General features: G+C 58.4%; 1 protein-coding gene across 3 annotated transcripts; it reads left to right on the top strand.

Annotated features, from left to right (window-relative positions):
• Positions 1–316: 316 nt before the first annotated feature.
• On the top strand, positions 317–12,767 carry LOC102267072 (2,4-dienoyl-CoA reductase 2). Of its 3 annotated transcripts, XM_070363026.1 has the most exons (14): positions 413–538; positions 730–943; positions 2,034–2,167; positions 2,419–2,520; positions 2,617–2,729; positions 4,931–5,050; positions 6,181–6,249; positions 6,581–6,632; positions 7,200–7,335; positions 9,745–9,869; positions 9,938–10,031; positions 10,183–10,287; positions 10,734–10,948; positions 11,820–12,767. In XM_070363026.1, the coding sequence occupies exons 3-13, from the start codon at positions 2,153–2,155 to the stop codon at positions 10,946–10,948; spliced, it is 1,146 nt and encodes a 381-aa protein (XP_070219127.1). In that variant the 5' UTR covers positions 413–538; positions 730–943; positions 2,034–2,152; the 3' UTR covers positions 11,820–12,767. The 3 variants fall into 3 exon arrangements, with proteins under 3 accessions (XP_070219126.1, XP_070219128.1, XP_070219127.1); XM_070363025.1 differs by lacking the exon at positions 730–943 and having other exon boundaries at positions 317–538; XM_070363027.1 differs by lacking the exons at positions 730–943; positions 4,931–5,050; positions 6,181–6,249; ... (5 more) ...; positions 10,734–10,948; positions 11,820–12,767 and adding an exon at positions 3,183–3,602 and having other exon boundaries at positions 338–538.
• Positions 12,768–13,877: the final 1,110 nt, after the last annotated feature.

The raw sequence follows: 13,877 nt of genomic DNA, 5'->3' as shown, positions 1-13,877 counted from the left end.
CGTTGATTGTTGATTTAAAGACAACACAATCCGTGCTGGGTTCATCACCATTATTCTTTTTTTCTTCTGATTTTAACAGAAATTGACATTAGACACTTCCCAAGTCCACTCGAGTGAAACAGCGTCTGGGGTGAGGTGCGGGGGGGTGGCTGGGGAGTGCGGGGTGCAGGGGGGGAGAGGGAGGAGCCGTAGGCGCAGAAGCCTGGGGCCGCTTGCCCTCCCCCGACTCCTTGCCCTCCCTCGACTCCTTCCCCTCCCTCTCCTTCCCCCAACCCGCCTCCCTCTCTCCCTCCACCCCTGCGGCCTCCTCCCGCCTCCCTCCTTCCACCCTTTCCCCCAGTTTCTTTCTCTCCCACCTCCCCCTCCCTCCGCCCCTCCCCCCGCCCCTCCCCCTCCTCCCAGGACCCTCTCCCCTGCGCGCTCGGCCGGCAGCGGCGGCTGGGAGTCATGCGCGGCCTCTCCGGGCTCGCGGCGCTGCGGGGGCTGCTGTGCGGCGCGCGGGCCCTGGGCCCCAGCCTGCTCGCGCGCTCCTGCTCGGGTGAGTCCGCTCGCCTGGCGGCCACGCGCGGGGTGGGGCGGGTCGAGGGGCCGCCGGCCTTTGCTGACGCACGTGCGGCCCCGGCGCCGGGGCCGAAGGGCCGGGAGTAGGCGGACTGGAGAGGCACGCCCCTGGGGTTCCTGCCCCGCGGGCCCCCAGCGCTCACCGCCGCCTTCACCGCTCACTCCCAGCCAGGCTCCCACGGCCCCACTCACCTCACCGTGCTCGGGGCAGGGGGTCCGAGGGCTTCGGAGCTGGAGGAAACCAGAAGCCTGGTGGCTACACTTTGTGCTGGCGGGGATCCCAGCGGGCCCAGGGCTCCTACGTGGGGTCATTCTCAGCAAATTAACACTCCTATCCTGAGACATCTTTCCTCCCAGCATATCTCTGCCTGGAGTCTTGCAGGTATCCGGGGGCTCTCCGCCCTAGCAGCTGGCCCTCGGGCGCTTCCAGAGTCCTGGCGTTCCAATGCTGGCAAGGGTAAACTGCCATCTTCCGAGGCAGGAGCCAGCTGGCAGTAGGCCAGGCTGGACAGCAGGGCCCCTAGGGACTGGGCTTTGGGGGAACGAATAAGGGTGGGGTCCTTCCTGCAGTGCAAGGCATTGAAAGTACGTGGTGGGCACCCTATGCCTGCTCCCCAAGGCCTCCTGGGGCTGGGAAGGCAGATGCAGATACCCCAGGGACACTGGCTCTTCTGGACCTGGCGGCTCTCTTCTCCAGTTCTCTCCTCCCTCTCTGCAGGGCTTAGCCGCCAATCCAGGGTCTGGGCCCTTTTCCAGAGTACACTTGACCCTAGACCCAATGCCAAGGGTCAGCCTAACTCTGGAAGTGTTAGGCGGTAGGAGGGTGATGACACTGGGGGTCTCTCTGGCAGCATCACCCCCGGAGGAGGAGGGCTGGGGCAGTGTTGACATTAGGACACTAGGTTTCAAGTGTCCTTCCTGCCTTGAAACCCCAACAGCAGCCTGGCCAAGGAAGGTGTCAGGGGAGGAGCCCTCCTGTCTCCCTGGCTGCAGACAGGGATCCCTCCCCCTTTCTCAATCCCCAGGTCCCTCTCTCTCTCTCCCTGTGACCCACCTGGTGGGAAAGTGCTTTTCACTCTCCTTGGTCCCTGCCATTATTGCACCTCAGACCCCTGATGTGGCAGTTTGGGGGTGCAGACAGTGTCTATGCTAGCTCCCCAAAGTACAGGAGTGAACATCAGGACTTGTATTTTCTTTCCAGTGTGGCATCTCAGGGGCACCAGCTCCATAATGGGCAGCTTCTCCCACTGCCTGCCTGGGTGGGGCCATGCCCCCTGCAACAGGCTGAAGTCCCCAGGGGCCCACCGTGCTGGACAGTCCTGGCTGTGGGCACCATACTTTTCCCCTCCAGGACTGCTCTGGTTGAGGCAAACTCTGCAGTCTAGGGGACACTTGGGTCCTGGCAGGGGAACCCAAGTCCAGGAGACATGAAAGGTGAGGCCATGGCAGCCCCGAGACCCCCTCTTCTACAGGAGGACCCTCCTGGACCCGGGAGCGGACGCTGGTTGCGGTGAAGCCAGACGGGGTACAGCGGCGGCTAGTTGGGGATGTGATCCAGCGCTTTGAGAGGAGGGGCTTCAAGCTGGTGGGGATGAAGATGCTGCAGGTACCAGGGCTTTCGGCCTGTGGGTGTCGCTGAGGGGACTGGGGTGGGGGCTGTTTTCAGCCCTGCATCTGGACAGCCTTCTTGTGCTGGCAGTAGGAGGGGAGGGGCGGGAAGCGCCTGCCCTGTGCTCCTGTAGTTGGAGTGCCAGCTCTTACTGGTGTCGTCTGCCGAGGGCCCTGCGGTCAGGACGCCACAGCCACTGCCCTGGTGCCCGGTGGGGCTCCCTCTCACCCATTCCCTCAATGTACCAGGCCCCAGAGAGGATCCTTGCTGAGCACTACCACGATCTGCAGAGGAAGCCCTTCTACCCAGCCCTCATCAGCTACATGAGCTCCGGCCCCGTGGTGGCCATGGTATAGCGGGGCTGTGGCAGTGGGAGGGTGGAGGGCCCTGGGTTGAGCCCTGGGTGACCCCCGCCTCTCCCCACCTCCTCTATCTCTCTGCTGCAGGTCTGGGAAGGCCCCAATGTGGTCTGCACCTCGAGGGCCATGATAGGCCACACTAACTCTGCCAAGGCTGCCCCTGGCACCATCCGGGGAGACTTCAGCACCCACGTCAGCAGGTAACACACTCAGCCACTTGTAGCTGAGGCCCAGTGCCCTAGGGGCTCAGGGTGGCGGCCTGTGCCCAAGGCAGATCCACCAGGCCTGGGTGTCTTGCTCAGGGGAAAGCGAAGCCAGAAAACTTGATGGTAGCATGTCAAACCTGACATTGGCTAGTGCAGTATTTTTCAAAAACCTTTTCACGTACACAGGAGGTGATAAAGAATTCCCTGTGTTGTGTCTATGCTCTGCCATCAGTCTGTCACCTGACTTTACCTCCAGACGCCCCAGGGGTTGGCCCGGGACAGATGCTGAGGTCAGGCTGGAACCCAGTTTTCCAGCTCTTCTGTTCTTCCTTGCCCCTCTGCACCATCACCCACCCACTCCCCTAGACAGTCGGGATTGGCAGACTGTGCCTAGGACCCCCGAGGTGCATGCTGAAGCCTGTACCCTACCTCTGCCACCTGGCACAGGAATGTCATCCATGCCAGTGACTCCGTGGAGGGGGCCCAGAGAGAGATCCAGCTGTGGTTCCAGAGCAGTGAGCTGGTGGACTGGGCAGATGAAGGCCACCTCAGCAGCATCTACGCAGCCTGAGCACACAGGCACCCGCGGTCACCCTGGCATCCACTCAGGACCAGCTACCTCTGTTGACAAGAACTTGAGCTCACACCCACGCTCTGCCCATCTGTCCCAGACCACCTCCCTGTCCACCTTCTGCCCCACTCCAGCCCCAGAATGGTTGAGCCACAAACTTTATGTGCCTTTTAGTAAGCCAGCAACTGGACCAAGTCCTTTCTGAACCAAAGTGCCAGACAAGCTTTGGGGTCCAAAAGCTGGTAGTGTGACCGTCCTTTCCCCAAAGTGGGGACATTAAAATTCACTGTGCTGTGTGTGGGAGTGGAGTGCTCATTATGGCCCCTGCCATCTCTGAGGTGGGAATGAGGCCTTATGCAAAGTTGTAAGCAGCTTGAAAGTAGAAATGAAGCTTACCATCTCACATACCAGGAGATCAAGAACTTTGTTGAATATATGAGACAGGCAGAGGTCCTGAAACCTCCAGCCTGAAATCTGGGAGCTCCAAGCTGAGCCACAGAGCTTGTGCTGTCCCTCAAGGAGGAGCCCTAGGCAGTTGTGAACAGTAGCAGGAAGGGGTAGGCAGGGAGCTGAAGCCGCCCCGAAGGCAGAAAGGCTGGTGGCCACATTGACACTGCATATCACTCCTCACACCTGGTCCTCAGGTGTGTCCCTGGCCACTTGTCACAGGTACTGGATACTGCATATCATTACACCTGCTGAGGCCGACTGGTCCTCACCCTGCTTTATGACGTCTTTGCGATGCTGGCCTTGGGTTCCCGCCTCAGGTTTCTCCCTGTGCCTCCACGTGAAGGGTCTGACCTTTAACTGGCCATGAAAGGGTCATGTTTGAAGCTGACCCTGGGGCTGGCCGTCCGAGGAAAAGGCCTTCCTAGTTTCCCGTGACTTTCCTAGGCTCTAGTCTCCTTCCCTCTTTGCAACAGGGTAGAGAAGCACCCGGGAGGGGAAGATATTTAAATGCTAGGCGAGTCCGAAGAAGTGTTTTAAATGCACAGCTAGGCCCAAAGCGGTGAGGGAAGCCGAGGAGCCCCGCCTCGGCCCGTGAACCAAATGTTCCCTGTGTCCGGCTGGCCCCCAATGCAGCACTGACGCCCAATCACGTGAAAAGTAGAAAGTTGAGTTTTGATTCGCGTTCACCCCGCCTCCGCCACGGGAACCGGCCCGCCGCACTGCGCCTGCGCACGCGGCGGCGCGCAGACTGACTTCCAGTCCCAGCAGCCCGCGGGGCTCTGAGGGCGGGACGTTCTGGGAGGGGCGGGGCATCCTGGGAATGGCGTGGGTCGCGGAGGCGGAGCTTCCTGGGAAGATTGAGGACTGAGTGGACGGGACTTCGTGGGAGTAGTGACTGTCGTTGGGGCGGGGCGCTCTGGGAGGTGCGAGGACCGGGGTGGGCGGGGCATCCTGGGAGGGGCGTGGGGCGGGGCGTCCTGGGAGGAGCGAGGGGCGCGGGGCGGGGCGTCCAGAGAGAAGAGAGGATATAAGGGGCGGGGCGTCCTGGGAAGGAGGAGCGAGGGGTCGAGGGGCGGGGCGTCCTGGGAAGAGAGTGGACGAGGTGCGGAAAGTCCGCGTTCCAGAGAGCCTCCTGTGCTTTGAGGCCGAGGTTAGAGTCCTGGGATCCCGGCAGGTCTCTGCTGCTTTTGCCACCCAGGCCCGCTCCGAGCGCCATGGCCCAGCCACCGGCCGACGTCAGCGAGGACGATTGTCTCCCGGAGTACCGCCACCTCTTCCATCCGGACTTGCTCCAGTAAGCGTCGGGTCTGGGGCGCCCCAGGGAGCCGGGCAAGGGGCGGGGGCGCCTGCGGTGCGCGCGGCGGGGGACTGAGGTTTTCCTGGGATGTGTGAGGACCCCAAGCCTGGTGGCCAGGCTGTCCAGATGTCCGGGTATCCCAGCGATGCAAGTACTGGTGTTCCGATCTTTGTCCTGCGTGAGCATGTCCTGTTTATCTATGGGGAGGTGGGGACGAGTGTCAAAAAACACAGAGCAAAGGTCAGGAGGAGAAGGATTAATTATTATTAGCAGTAAGTAAGAACACTGAAGATTTTCCCCAAAGCTGTCTCTCCGAACAGCAAATTTGGGGAGGTTTTAAGCTAAGAGTGCAAGCATCTTAAGTAGGGGTTTGGGTGGTTGATGAAGTCCAAGCGTTAGTTCGTTAAAGTCACGAGTGTCAGAAAAGTCACTATCATCATCTCAGAGGTTCCAGTTGGTCAGGTGACTGAGCACTTCAGGCTGATCTTTACCATCAAAACAGAATTGGGAGACTTTACAACCAGTATATGATTCATATCTTGGCTATTGTTACTTTTCTTGCCTAATGACAGTTGTTAGTTTCTGTATTCTTGTGAGACCTGTCGAGCACAGCACTGTGTCCAGGCTTAGATCACAGAATGGCGTAGGCCCCAGATGGCTTCTCTTATGTCAAGAAAAGCCTGCCTGTTTCTCTTTCTCCAGGAATCTGCTATCCTATCCATTTAGAGGGCGGCTGGAGGAAGGCTTATGTTTTGAAAACATTTCTCATTAATTGATAGCTTTCTGCATAGAGACTTCTAGGCTGAAGAAAGGTGAGGAATGCAGGCCTTCAAAAGCAGCGTTTCTCGAATTTGACCCAAGTGCCCAGTGCAGAGGGTCAGTGGAAGAGCACCTCCCCCATCCCCATTCAACAGCAGTCCCTTACGCTTTTATTTTTTATTTAAACAAATTATTTAGAATTTATTTATTTAGCTGCACTGGATCTTAGTTGTGGCGTATGGGGTCTCGTTTCCTGACCAGGGGTGGCACCTGTGCCCCCTGCATTGGGAGCATGGAGTCCCAGCCAGTGGACCATCAAGGAAGTCTGAACCGGGGCCTTTGTAAAGAGTCTCTGTTTTTTCTCTCAGGGACAAGGTGGCTTTCATCACGGGTGGTGGCTCTGGAATTGGGTTCCGGATTGCTGAGATTTTCATGCGGTAAATAAGCATTGCTGTGTGTGCTCCATGCCCCATCTTGCTGCCCCCTCCTCCTTGGGAGGGGGTCTGGGATCCTGGGCAAAATGCCGGTCAGTGATGGGAACCCCTCTAGTTCCAAGTCCATCAGAGAACATTTGAAAGGGGTCCTGCCACAGTCACTCAGCCCCACGTAGGCCCCTGGGTCCTCTGCCAGCTGTGCCTTCAGCCCCGGGCTAATGTTCAAGCCTGAGACACCCTTGGGGGAGGGGGCCCCTTAGATTGCTGGGCAGGAGCCCTCCTGGGTGTGTCCCTTGCACCTTGCTGCCCTCACTCCTGCTCTCTGGCTTTGCAGGCACGGCTGTCACACAGTCATCGCCAGCAGAAGTCTTCCCAGAGTATCGATGGTGAGGGGGCTGTCCTGTGCCTAGCTGTCCATGGGTGACTTTGGGGGCCAGGAGCCTAGGCCTGGAAGGTCCTGGCCTAGGGTGATCACACCAAAACCAACCTGTCTCCCAAATATGGAGCTTCAACGGAAGTGGTCCCCAGGGATACTCTCGTATTTTTACAGAATCTAATTATCGGGTCCTGTGAAACGACCCTTCTGTTGGGTAGTACTGTGGCCCCAGCAGAGATCTCTGGGCTCAGCAGTTTCTTGAGGGGAGAACATATCTCCCCTGCCACAGCTGGTCTCAGCACAGGGACTGGACATCAGCTGGAGCTGCTGTTGACCTGTGACCAGTGGCCTGGAGGGTGATGAGAGGGGAGAGGGTACAGGATGTCTTAGCCTGTACCAGGGGTTGTGGCCCTGGAGAGGGCCGCTTGGCAGCTGTGCCTCCCCAGGGTGGGTTTCAGCTACAGAATCTGGGTCCCTGGCAGAACCTGGCTCATCATCCTCATTGGATCCTGAAGGGCTGTGCCTTCAGGCGAGGCCAGCAGGCTGCTGCCCACCTCTCTTCCTGTCTGGCTTCTAGGCTGCCAGAAAGCTGGCCGCTGCCACCAGCCAGAGGTGCCTCCCTCTGTCTCTGGACGTCCGAGCTCCCCTGGCCATCGCGGCAGCTGTAGAGCAGGCCCTGAAGGAGTTCGGGAAGATCGACATTCTCATCAACTGTGAGTCCCTGTTGAGCATGACTGGGGGCTTCTGATGGGTCTGCAATACCAGACCTTCCTGTTTGGAAGCCCTGGAACTGTCCTGGCTCCAGGCCACTGTCTGAGTCCAGCTGTGCTCCTCCCAGGTCCATGCAGCCGTGGCTCAGGAGGATGCCCCAAGAACTAGGCTGAATCACAGAGAAGGGTCACTCTCATGTCCTGAAGCTCTCCGTTAAGGAAAAGGGAAGACACATTATTGTTTTAGTATAGTTTTATTTTTCAATACTTATTTATTTATTTGACTGTGTCAGGTCTGGATGGTGGCGCGCAAGCTCAGTAGTCGCAGCTTGAAGGCTTAGTTGCCCCGAGGCATGTGGGACTAGGGGTTGAACCTGCGCCCCCTGTGTTGCAAGTTCAGTTCAGTTCAGTTCAGTCGCTCAGTCGTGTCTGACTCTTTGCGACCCCATGAGCCACAGCACACCAGGCCTCCCTGTCCATCACCAACTCCCGGAGTTCACCCAGACTCACGTCCATTGAGTCAGTGATGCCATCCAGCCATCTCATCCTCTGTCGTCCCCTTCTCCTCCTGTCCCTAATCCCTCCCAGCATCAGAGTCTTTTCCAATGAGTCAGCTTTTCGCAGGAGGTAGCCAAAGTACTGGAGTTTCAGCTTTAGCATCATTCCTTCCAAAGAACACCCAGGGCTGATCTCCTTTAGAATGGACTGGTTGAATCTCCTTGCAGTCCAAGGGACTCTCAAGAGTCTTCTCCAGCACCACAGTTCAAAAGCATCAATTCTTCAGCGCTCAGCTTTCTTCACAGTCCAACTCTTACATCCATATATGACTACTGGAAAAACCATAGCCTTGACTAGATGGATCTTTGTTGGCAAAGTAATGTCTCTGCTTTTCAATATGGTATCTAGGTTCGTCATAACTTTTCTTCCAAGGAGTAAGCGTCTTTTAATTTCATGGCTGCAGTCACCATCTGCAGTGATTTTGGAGCCCCAAAAAATAAAGTCTGACACTGTTCCCACTGTTTCCCCATCTATTTCCCATGAAGTGATGGGACCGGATGCCATGATCTTCGTTTTCTGAATGTTGAGCTTTAAGCCAACTTTTTCACTCTCCTCTTTCACTTTCATCAAGAGGCTTTTGAGTTCCTCTTCACTTTCTGCCGTAAGGGTGGTGTCATCTGCATATCTGAGGTTGTTGATATTTCTCCCGGCAATCTTGATTCCAGCTTGTGCTTCTTCCAGCCCAGCGTTTCTCATGATGTACTCTGCATAGAAGTTAAATAAGCAGGGTGACAATATACAGCCTTGACGTACTCCTTTTCCTATTTGGAACCATTCTGTTGTTCCATGTCCAGTTCTAACTGTTGCTTCCTGACCTGCATATAGGTTTCTCAAGAGTTGCAAGGTGGATCCTTAATTACTGGACCACCAGGAAAGCTCCTGTTTTAGTACAGTTTTAGATTCACAGACTAATTGAGAAGATAGTATAAATAACTACTCATACCACACTCCTGCCACACACACAGACATAGTGTCTACTATGAATACCTTGCATTTGTTACAATTGTTAACTATAGTCTCTACTTTACATTCAGGCTCATTTTTGCTGAAATTTCCTTTAAAAACTTCCAGTGTGACAAAATACTCTAGTAAAAATTAATTAAAAAAAAATTAGTGTATTATTTTCCTGCCACTGACAAAGTCATCAGCTGGGCAGCTTCAAACAGCAAGAATGCATTCTCTCACAGTCTCGAGGCCAGAGATGTGAGAGCAAGGTGTAGCAGGCCGCGCTCCCACAGGAGGCTCCAGAGAGTCTGTCCGGGGCCCGGCTTGTGGCTCCTGGGGCTGCTGCCTGGCATCCCTTGGCTCCTGGCTGCATTCCTCCAGCCTCTGCTCTGTCCCTCTGTGCATGGCTGTGTCCCTTTTAAGGACAGCAGTCGTTGGGTTTAAGCCACCCTGTTCAGTATCATCTCATCTTGATGACATCTGCAAAGACCATGTTTCCACATAAAGTTAAGTTTATCTGCACTGGGCTTCCCAGTTGGTGCAGTGGCTAAAGAACCTGCTTACCAACGCAGGAGACACAAGAGATGTGGGTTCAATCTCTGGGTTGGGAAGATCTCCTGGAGAAGGAAATGGCAACCTGCTCCAGTGTTCTTGCCTGGGGAATCGCATGGACAGAGAAGCCTGGTGGGATTACAAAGAGTTGGACACGACTGGACACTCAAGCCATGACAGGCATCAGGTGTTGGGATACACTGAAGAGTGTATCTTTTTGAAGCATGCGATCCAACCCATGACACCTGCTCTGCCCCTCATTCAAGAGTTTGTCCAAAAGCTGAGGTTCCCTCCCTGGCCGGCCTGGACTACCCTGAGGATGCAGTTGCTTTGACCGCCGTTTCCTTCCACCCGCAGGTGCAGCCGGGAACTTCCTGTGCCCGGCCAGCGCCTTGTCCTCCAACGCCTTCAAGACTGTGATGGACATCGACACCTTGGGCACCTTCAACGTGTCTCGTGTGCTCTACGAGAAGTTCTTCAGGGTGAGTGTCCCGAGGCCGGGGCCTCCCGGTCCTGGCCGCATGCTCACTGCCCCCATCATGTGTTACAGGACCATGGAGGGGTGATCGTGAACATCACTGCAACCCTGGGCACCCGGGGGCAGGTGCTCCAAGTGCACGCAGGCTCTGCCAAGGCGGCCGTGGGTATGGGCACCCCCCCGGTCTGCCCGCCTGGGTTCCTCCCTGTCCCTGGAGGCCAGCAGTGTCCCAGTGAAGCTGCGCCCCCACCGCGTCCGGGACACCCCGAAGGCCGGGCAGCCCTGCTTCTCCCTCACACAGCCTGCCTCCCCTGCAGATGCGATGACGCGGCACCTGGCCGTGGAGTGGGGCCCCCAGAACATCCGCGTCAACAGCCTTGCCCCCGGCCCCATCAGTGGAACAGAGGGGTTGCGGCGTCTGGGTAAGGCTCCCCCAGCGGGTGCTGCCCCAGGCACAGGCCCTACAGTACCTCTAGGGGCGCTCCTCCTGCCTGGCTGGGACAGGCCCAGGATCAGAGACAAGCGCTCGTGGCTCCCCGGGTGGGCAGAGTCCATCCCCAGCCTGGGAACAGTTCGTGCAGCCCTGCACGGGGCTAGGGGCCGGACTTAGGCAGCTGCCCCTAGAGCTAGAGCCCAGGGGCTGCTGGCCTCGTGAGCCGCACACAAGGAGCCCCGTTGAAGCCTCCAGAGCCTTGGCCGCAAGCAGGGACAGGCCTTGTGCTGGCTCCACAGTGGGGTTACTGGGCCCGGCCCAGGACAACGCTGCCGGAGTCCCCACCATTACCGGATGCGGCTCAGGGGAGGCTGGCAGAGGAAGGTGGTGGCCCCCAGGTCCTGGGACTTGCCTGAACCTCTTTCTCCCTCCCAGGTGCCCCGCAGGCCGGCCTGAGGGCGAAGGTCCTGGCCAGCCCCCTGCAGAGGCTGGGGAACAAGACAGAAATTGCCCACAGCGCCCTCTTCCTGGCCAGCCCGCTGGCGTCCTTCGTGACGGGGGCCCTGCTGGTGGTTGACGGGGGCGCCTGGCTAACATTCCCTAATGACGTCCAGTCGCTGGCAGATTTCTCACCCTCCTCTAAGCTTTAGGTGACGCCCCGCTCCCACCGTCGCGGTCACCCGTGTCCTTGGCCCCCTTCCCAGACACCCACCCTGTGGCCAGGAGTCACTGCGCTGGGCGTGATGCCTTGCCCCTCAGTCTCTTATGCGTATCTCTAGATGTGCTCTCAGGCACCCCGGGCTCCCTGGCTCCGTTTGTGGGGCGAGGCCTGGGTGGTCTTGTGGGCACACAGGGCATGGTGGGGGTGCTGGGAGGGCCCAGCCCCTGCCTCCTGGGTCCCCGTCACAGGGTAGAGACAGGACTTGGACTGGCTCCTGTCCCGTCGGAGGTAGTTGTGGTGAAACACCCAGGGCTCACAGTGTTTGGTCTCCCCACAAAGCTATGGTTGGCGCCGGCTTCCAGACGGACCCCTGGTCTCAGGGGTGAGCCTGCTTGTGGGAGAAGTGATGCTAGTAGGCTCTCTGGTGTGGTGGCTGGCAGACACAGTCAACAGACAGGAGTCTGAGCAAACTCCAGGAGACAGCGAAGGACAGAGGAGCCTGGAGTGCTGCAGCCCATGGGGTCGCAGAGTAGGATGTGACTTAGCATCTGAACAATAAGATGTGTTCAGTCCTCTAGACACACAGAGCGGGGGTCGGGGGTGGGAGTGGGGGAGGCGGCAGCAAGGCCCCAAGTGGCAGGAGGGCGTGCGTGCTGGGCAGGCCCCCCAGTTGCTGGGGTGGAGAGCGCTGGGGGAGGACAGGGAGGAGGCGGGGGGCCACCGTGTCCGCTTCAGGAGACACACAGGTCTGGTGGCCTGCTATCGCCCAGCCTGCCACTCACTCCCCCAGGGCTTGTAGGGGGCCGGCCTGGCGTCCCTTGGTACCCCAGTGACCTGGTGTCTGCTGCCACTTCTGACAGGCAGTGGACAGCGCGCTGCAGGGGACTGGTCCACAGCCCATTCTCAGACCGCAGACCTGCCACCCGCCCACCTGCCCAGCCTGAGCGGCAGACCCAGCAGTCCCAGCCAAGCACCTGAAGAGAGATCGGGCCTTCCTCTAGGAGCGGTGCTGCGCCCACGCGCCCTCTCCCCGGCCCTGTCTGTGCGCAGGGAGTGTGGGGCAGTGACCAGGCAGGGACCTGCCCATACGCACTCGGGCGGCCTGTGCTCCAGCACCTGGCCAGGCCCCCGGAGTGTGCCCCGGCCCAACCCAGGGTCAGCGCTTCCCTGCCTGCCCAGCCCCCACCCAGGCTGGGCTTTCTCTCCTGCCTGTGTCTAGGGGGTGCCTCCAGGTGGCTCCCGTGGCCTGGATGGAGAAAAGAAGGTGTTTCAGGCTGTCTTCTCCTGCTCTCCCACTCTGAGACCTTTGCTTGACCGAAATCCAGACCAGGAAGGCTGGAGGAGTGTGTCTGAGAGCTGCCCCCAGGCCTGTGTCCTGCGTGCTCTCCCCCGGGTGTGTGGGCTGCAGACAGGACCTCTGCTGGCACAGGTCGGGGTGCTCCCACCTGCCCTGGAGAGGACTTAGTCCTTGGTCGTTGGGGGCTCACTCTCTGGACCCTCCAGGAGGCCTGGCCCCGTTGTCACCCTCCCTCAGGCCCAGGGGGAGGGGGATCTCTGGACCCTCAGTTGTTCCCCAGTGACACACATTCAGGCCAAGCCCTTAAGGGGGCCACTTGGATCCTGGGCTTGTTTTGTGTGCTGTTAAAAGCTTCAACGTACTTAGCTGTTGGTCTGCCCTCTGGCCGGACAGGTGGCTCACTGCCCTCCTCGACACCCCCTCCCATATCATCCATTTGCATAAGCACAGTTTCTAGAGTTTTGCCAGAAAATGCATTTCCTTAAAAAATAAACATCTTATTATAAAATTATATATTCAGTGGACGTCACAGTATTTTTGGAAGGAGAAGGAGGACACCTGGACTGGTGATCTGGGCATTGAGAGGTAGCAGCGTGTCTCCTTTTTGTCTTTCTCCTGTGAAGAGTTTAGAAAACACTTTGCCTAATGCCTGAAATGCGCGCCCCTGCCCACCACCCGCAGATGAAGGGAGCCTAGGAGCAAGGGTGGGAAGGGTGTCCTCCAAGGCTGGGCCTGGGGCTGCCACTCGCTCTGGGCTTGAGCCCTCTGCCGCAGGCACCCGCACCCACCTGAGTTCCTTCCCACCCTCGCGGTGCAGGGGCAGGGAACCCAGTGGGCAGAGGGGTCTTGCTTGCCGCTTAAACCAAGGCCAGGAGGTCCACCAGCAAGGCAAGTGGGCACTTGCCATGGCGGGAAGGCAGGTGCCGGGGAGAGGAGCCACAGACCCCTCGTGCCTGAGAGCTGGAGTCTGCTGTCCCCGAGGAGATGGAGAAGGCCCGGGGAGGCTGTCCCGCCAGCCACATCCGAGGGCCTGGGGCGCGGCGGCTCAGCTCCTGGAGGATAAAAGAGAGTGGCAGGCTGGTTCTGAGAGTGAGAGTGAGCCTCTCATTACTGCTAGTCAGGGTTCTCCAGAGAAAGGCAGCCAGCGGGATATATATAGATCCACAGGAGGAGATTTATAGGGACTGGCTCATGTGACTGTGGGGGCTGAGAAGTCCCATGATCTGCCGACTGTGAGCTGGAGCCCCGGGAAAGCAGATGGTGTGATTCAGTCTGAGCCCGAAGGACCAAGCATCAGGGGCTCGATGGTCCAGGGAAGAGGGTGAGGGACTTGCCCTTCCTGTGCTGCCACTGCTGAGGGCAGATCCTCCAGGTACTGAATCAATGCGACTCCCTTCCAGAAATACCAGGTGACGAGCCACCTGGGCGTCCATCGGCCCCGTCCAGCGGACCCAGAGTTATTCAATGCAGTTGCACACACCGTGAGGTCTGTCCCCCAGTCTTCATCATCTGCATGTGGTGGTCAGCTCACCTGCAAGAAATTGGCCTCGCAGACTGTCCTGGGGTCCAGTGGTTAAGAATCTGCCTGCCAGTGCAGGAACACAGGTTCAATCCCTGGCCC

This window comes from Bos mutus, chromosome 25 (genome assembly GCF_027580195.1).
Source record: "Bos mutus isolate GX-2022 chromosome 25, NWIPB_WYAK_1.1, whole genome shotgun sequence".
NCBI classification, from domain to species: Eukaryota; Metazoa; Chordata; class Mammalia; order Artiodactyla; family Bovidae; genus Bos; species Bos mutus.
This window is presented reverse-complemented; position numbering and strand designations above follow the sequence as displayed.

Excerpts from the sequence above, each read along its gene's own strand:
- LOC102267072 (XM_070363025.1), top strand. The coding sequence starts at position 448 with ATGCGCGGCCTCTCCGGGCTCGCGGCGCTGCGGGGGCTGCTGTGCGGC. Across the intron at positions 6,250-6,580 it reads ATTGCTGAGATTTTCATGCG|GCACGGCTGTCACACAGTCA; the intron begins GTAAATAAGCAT and ends CTGGCTTTGCAG. Across the intron at positions 6,633-7,199 it reads GTCTTCCCAGAGTATCGATG|GCTGCCAGAAAGCTGGCCGC; the intron begins GTGAGGGGGCTG and ends TCTGGCTTCTAG.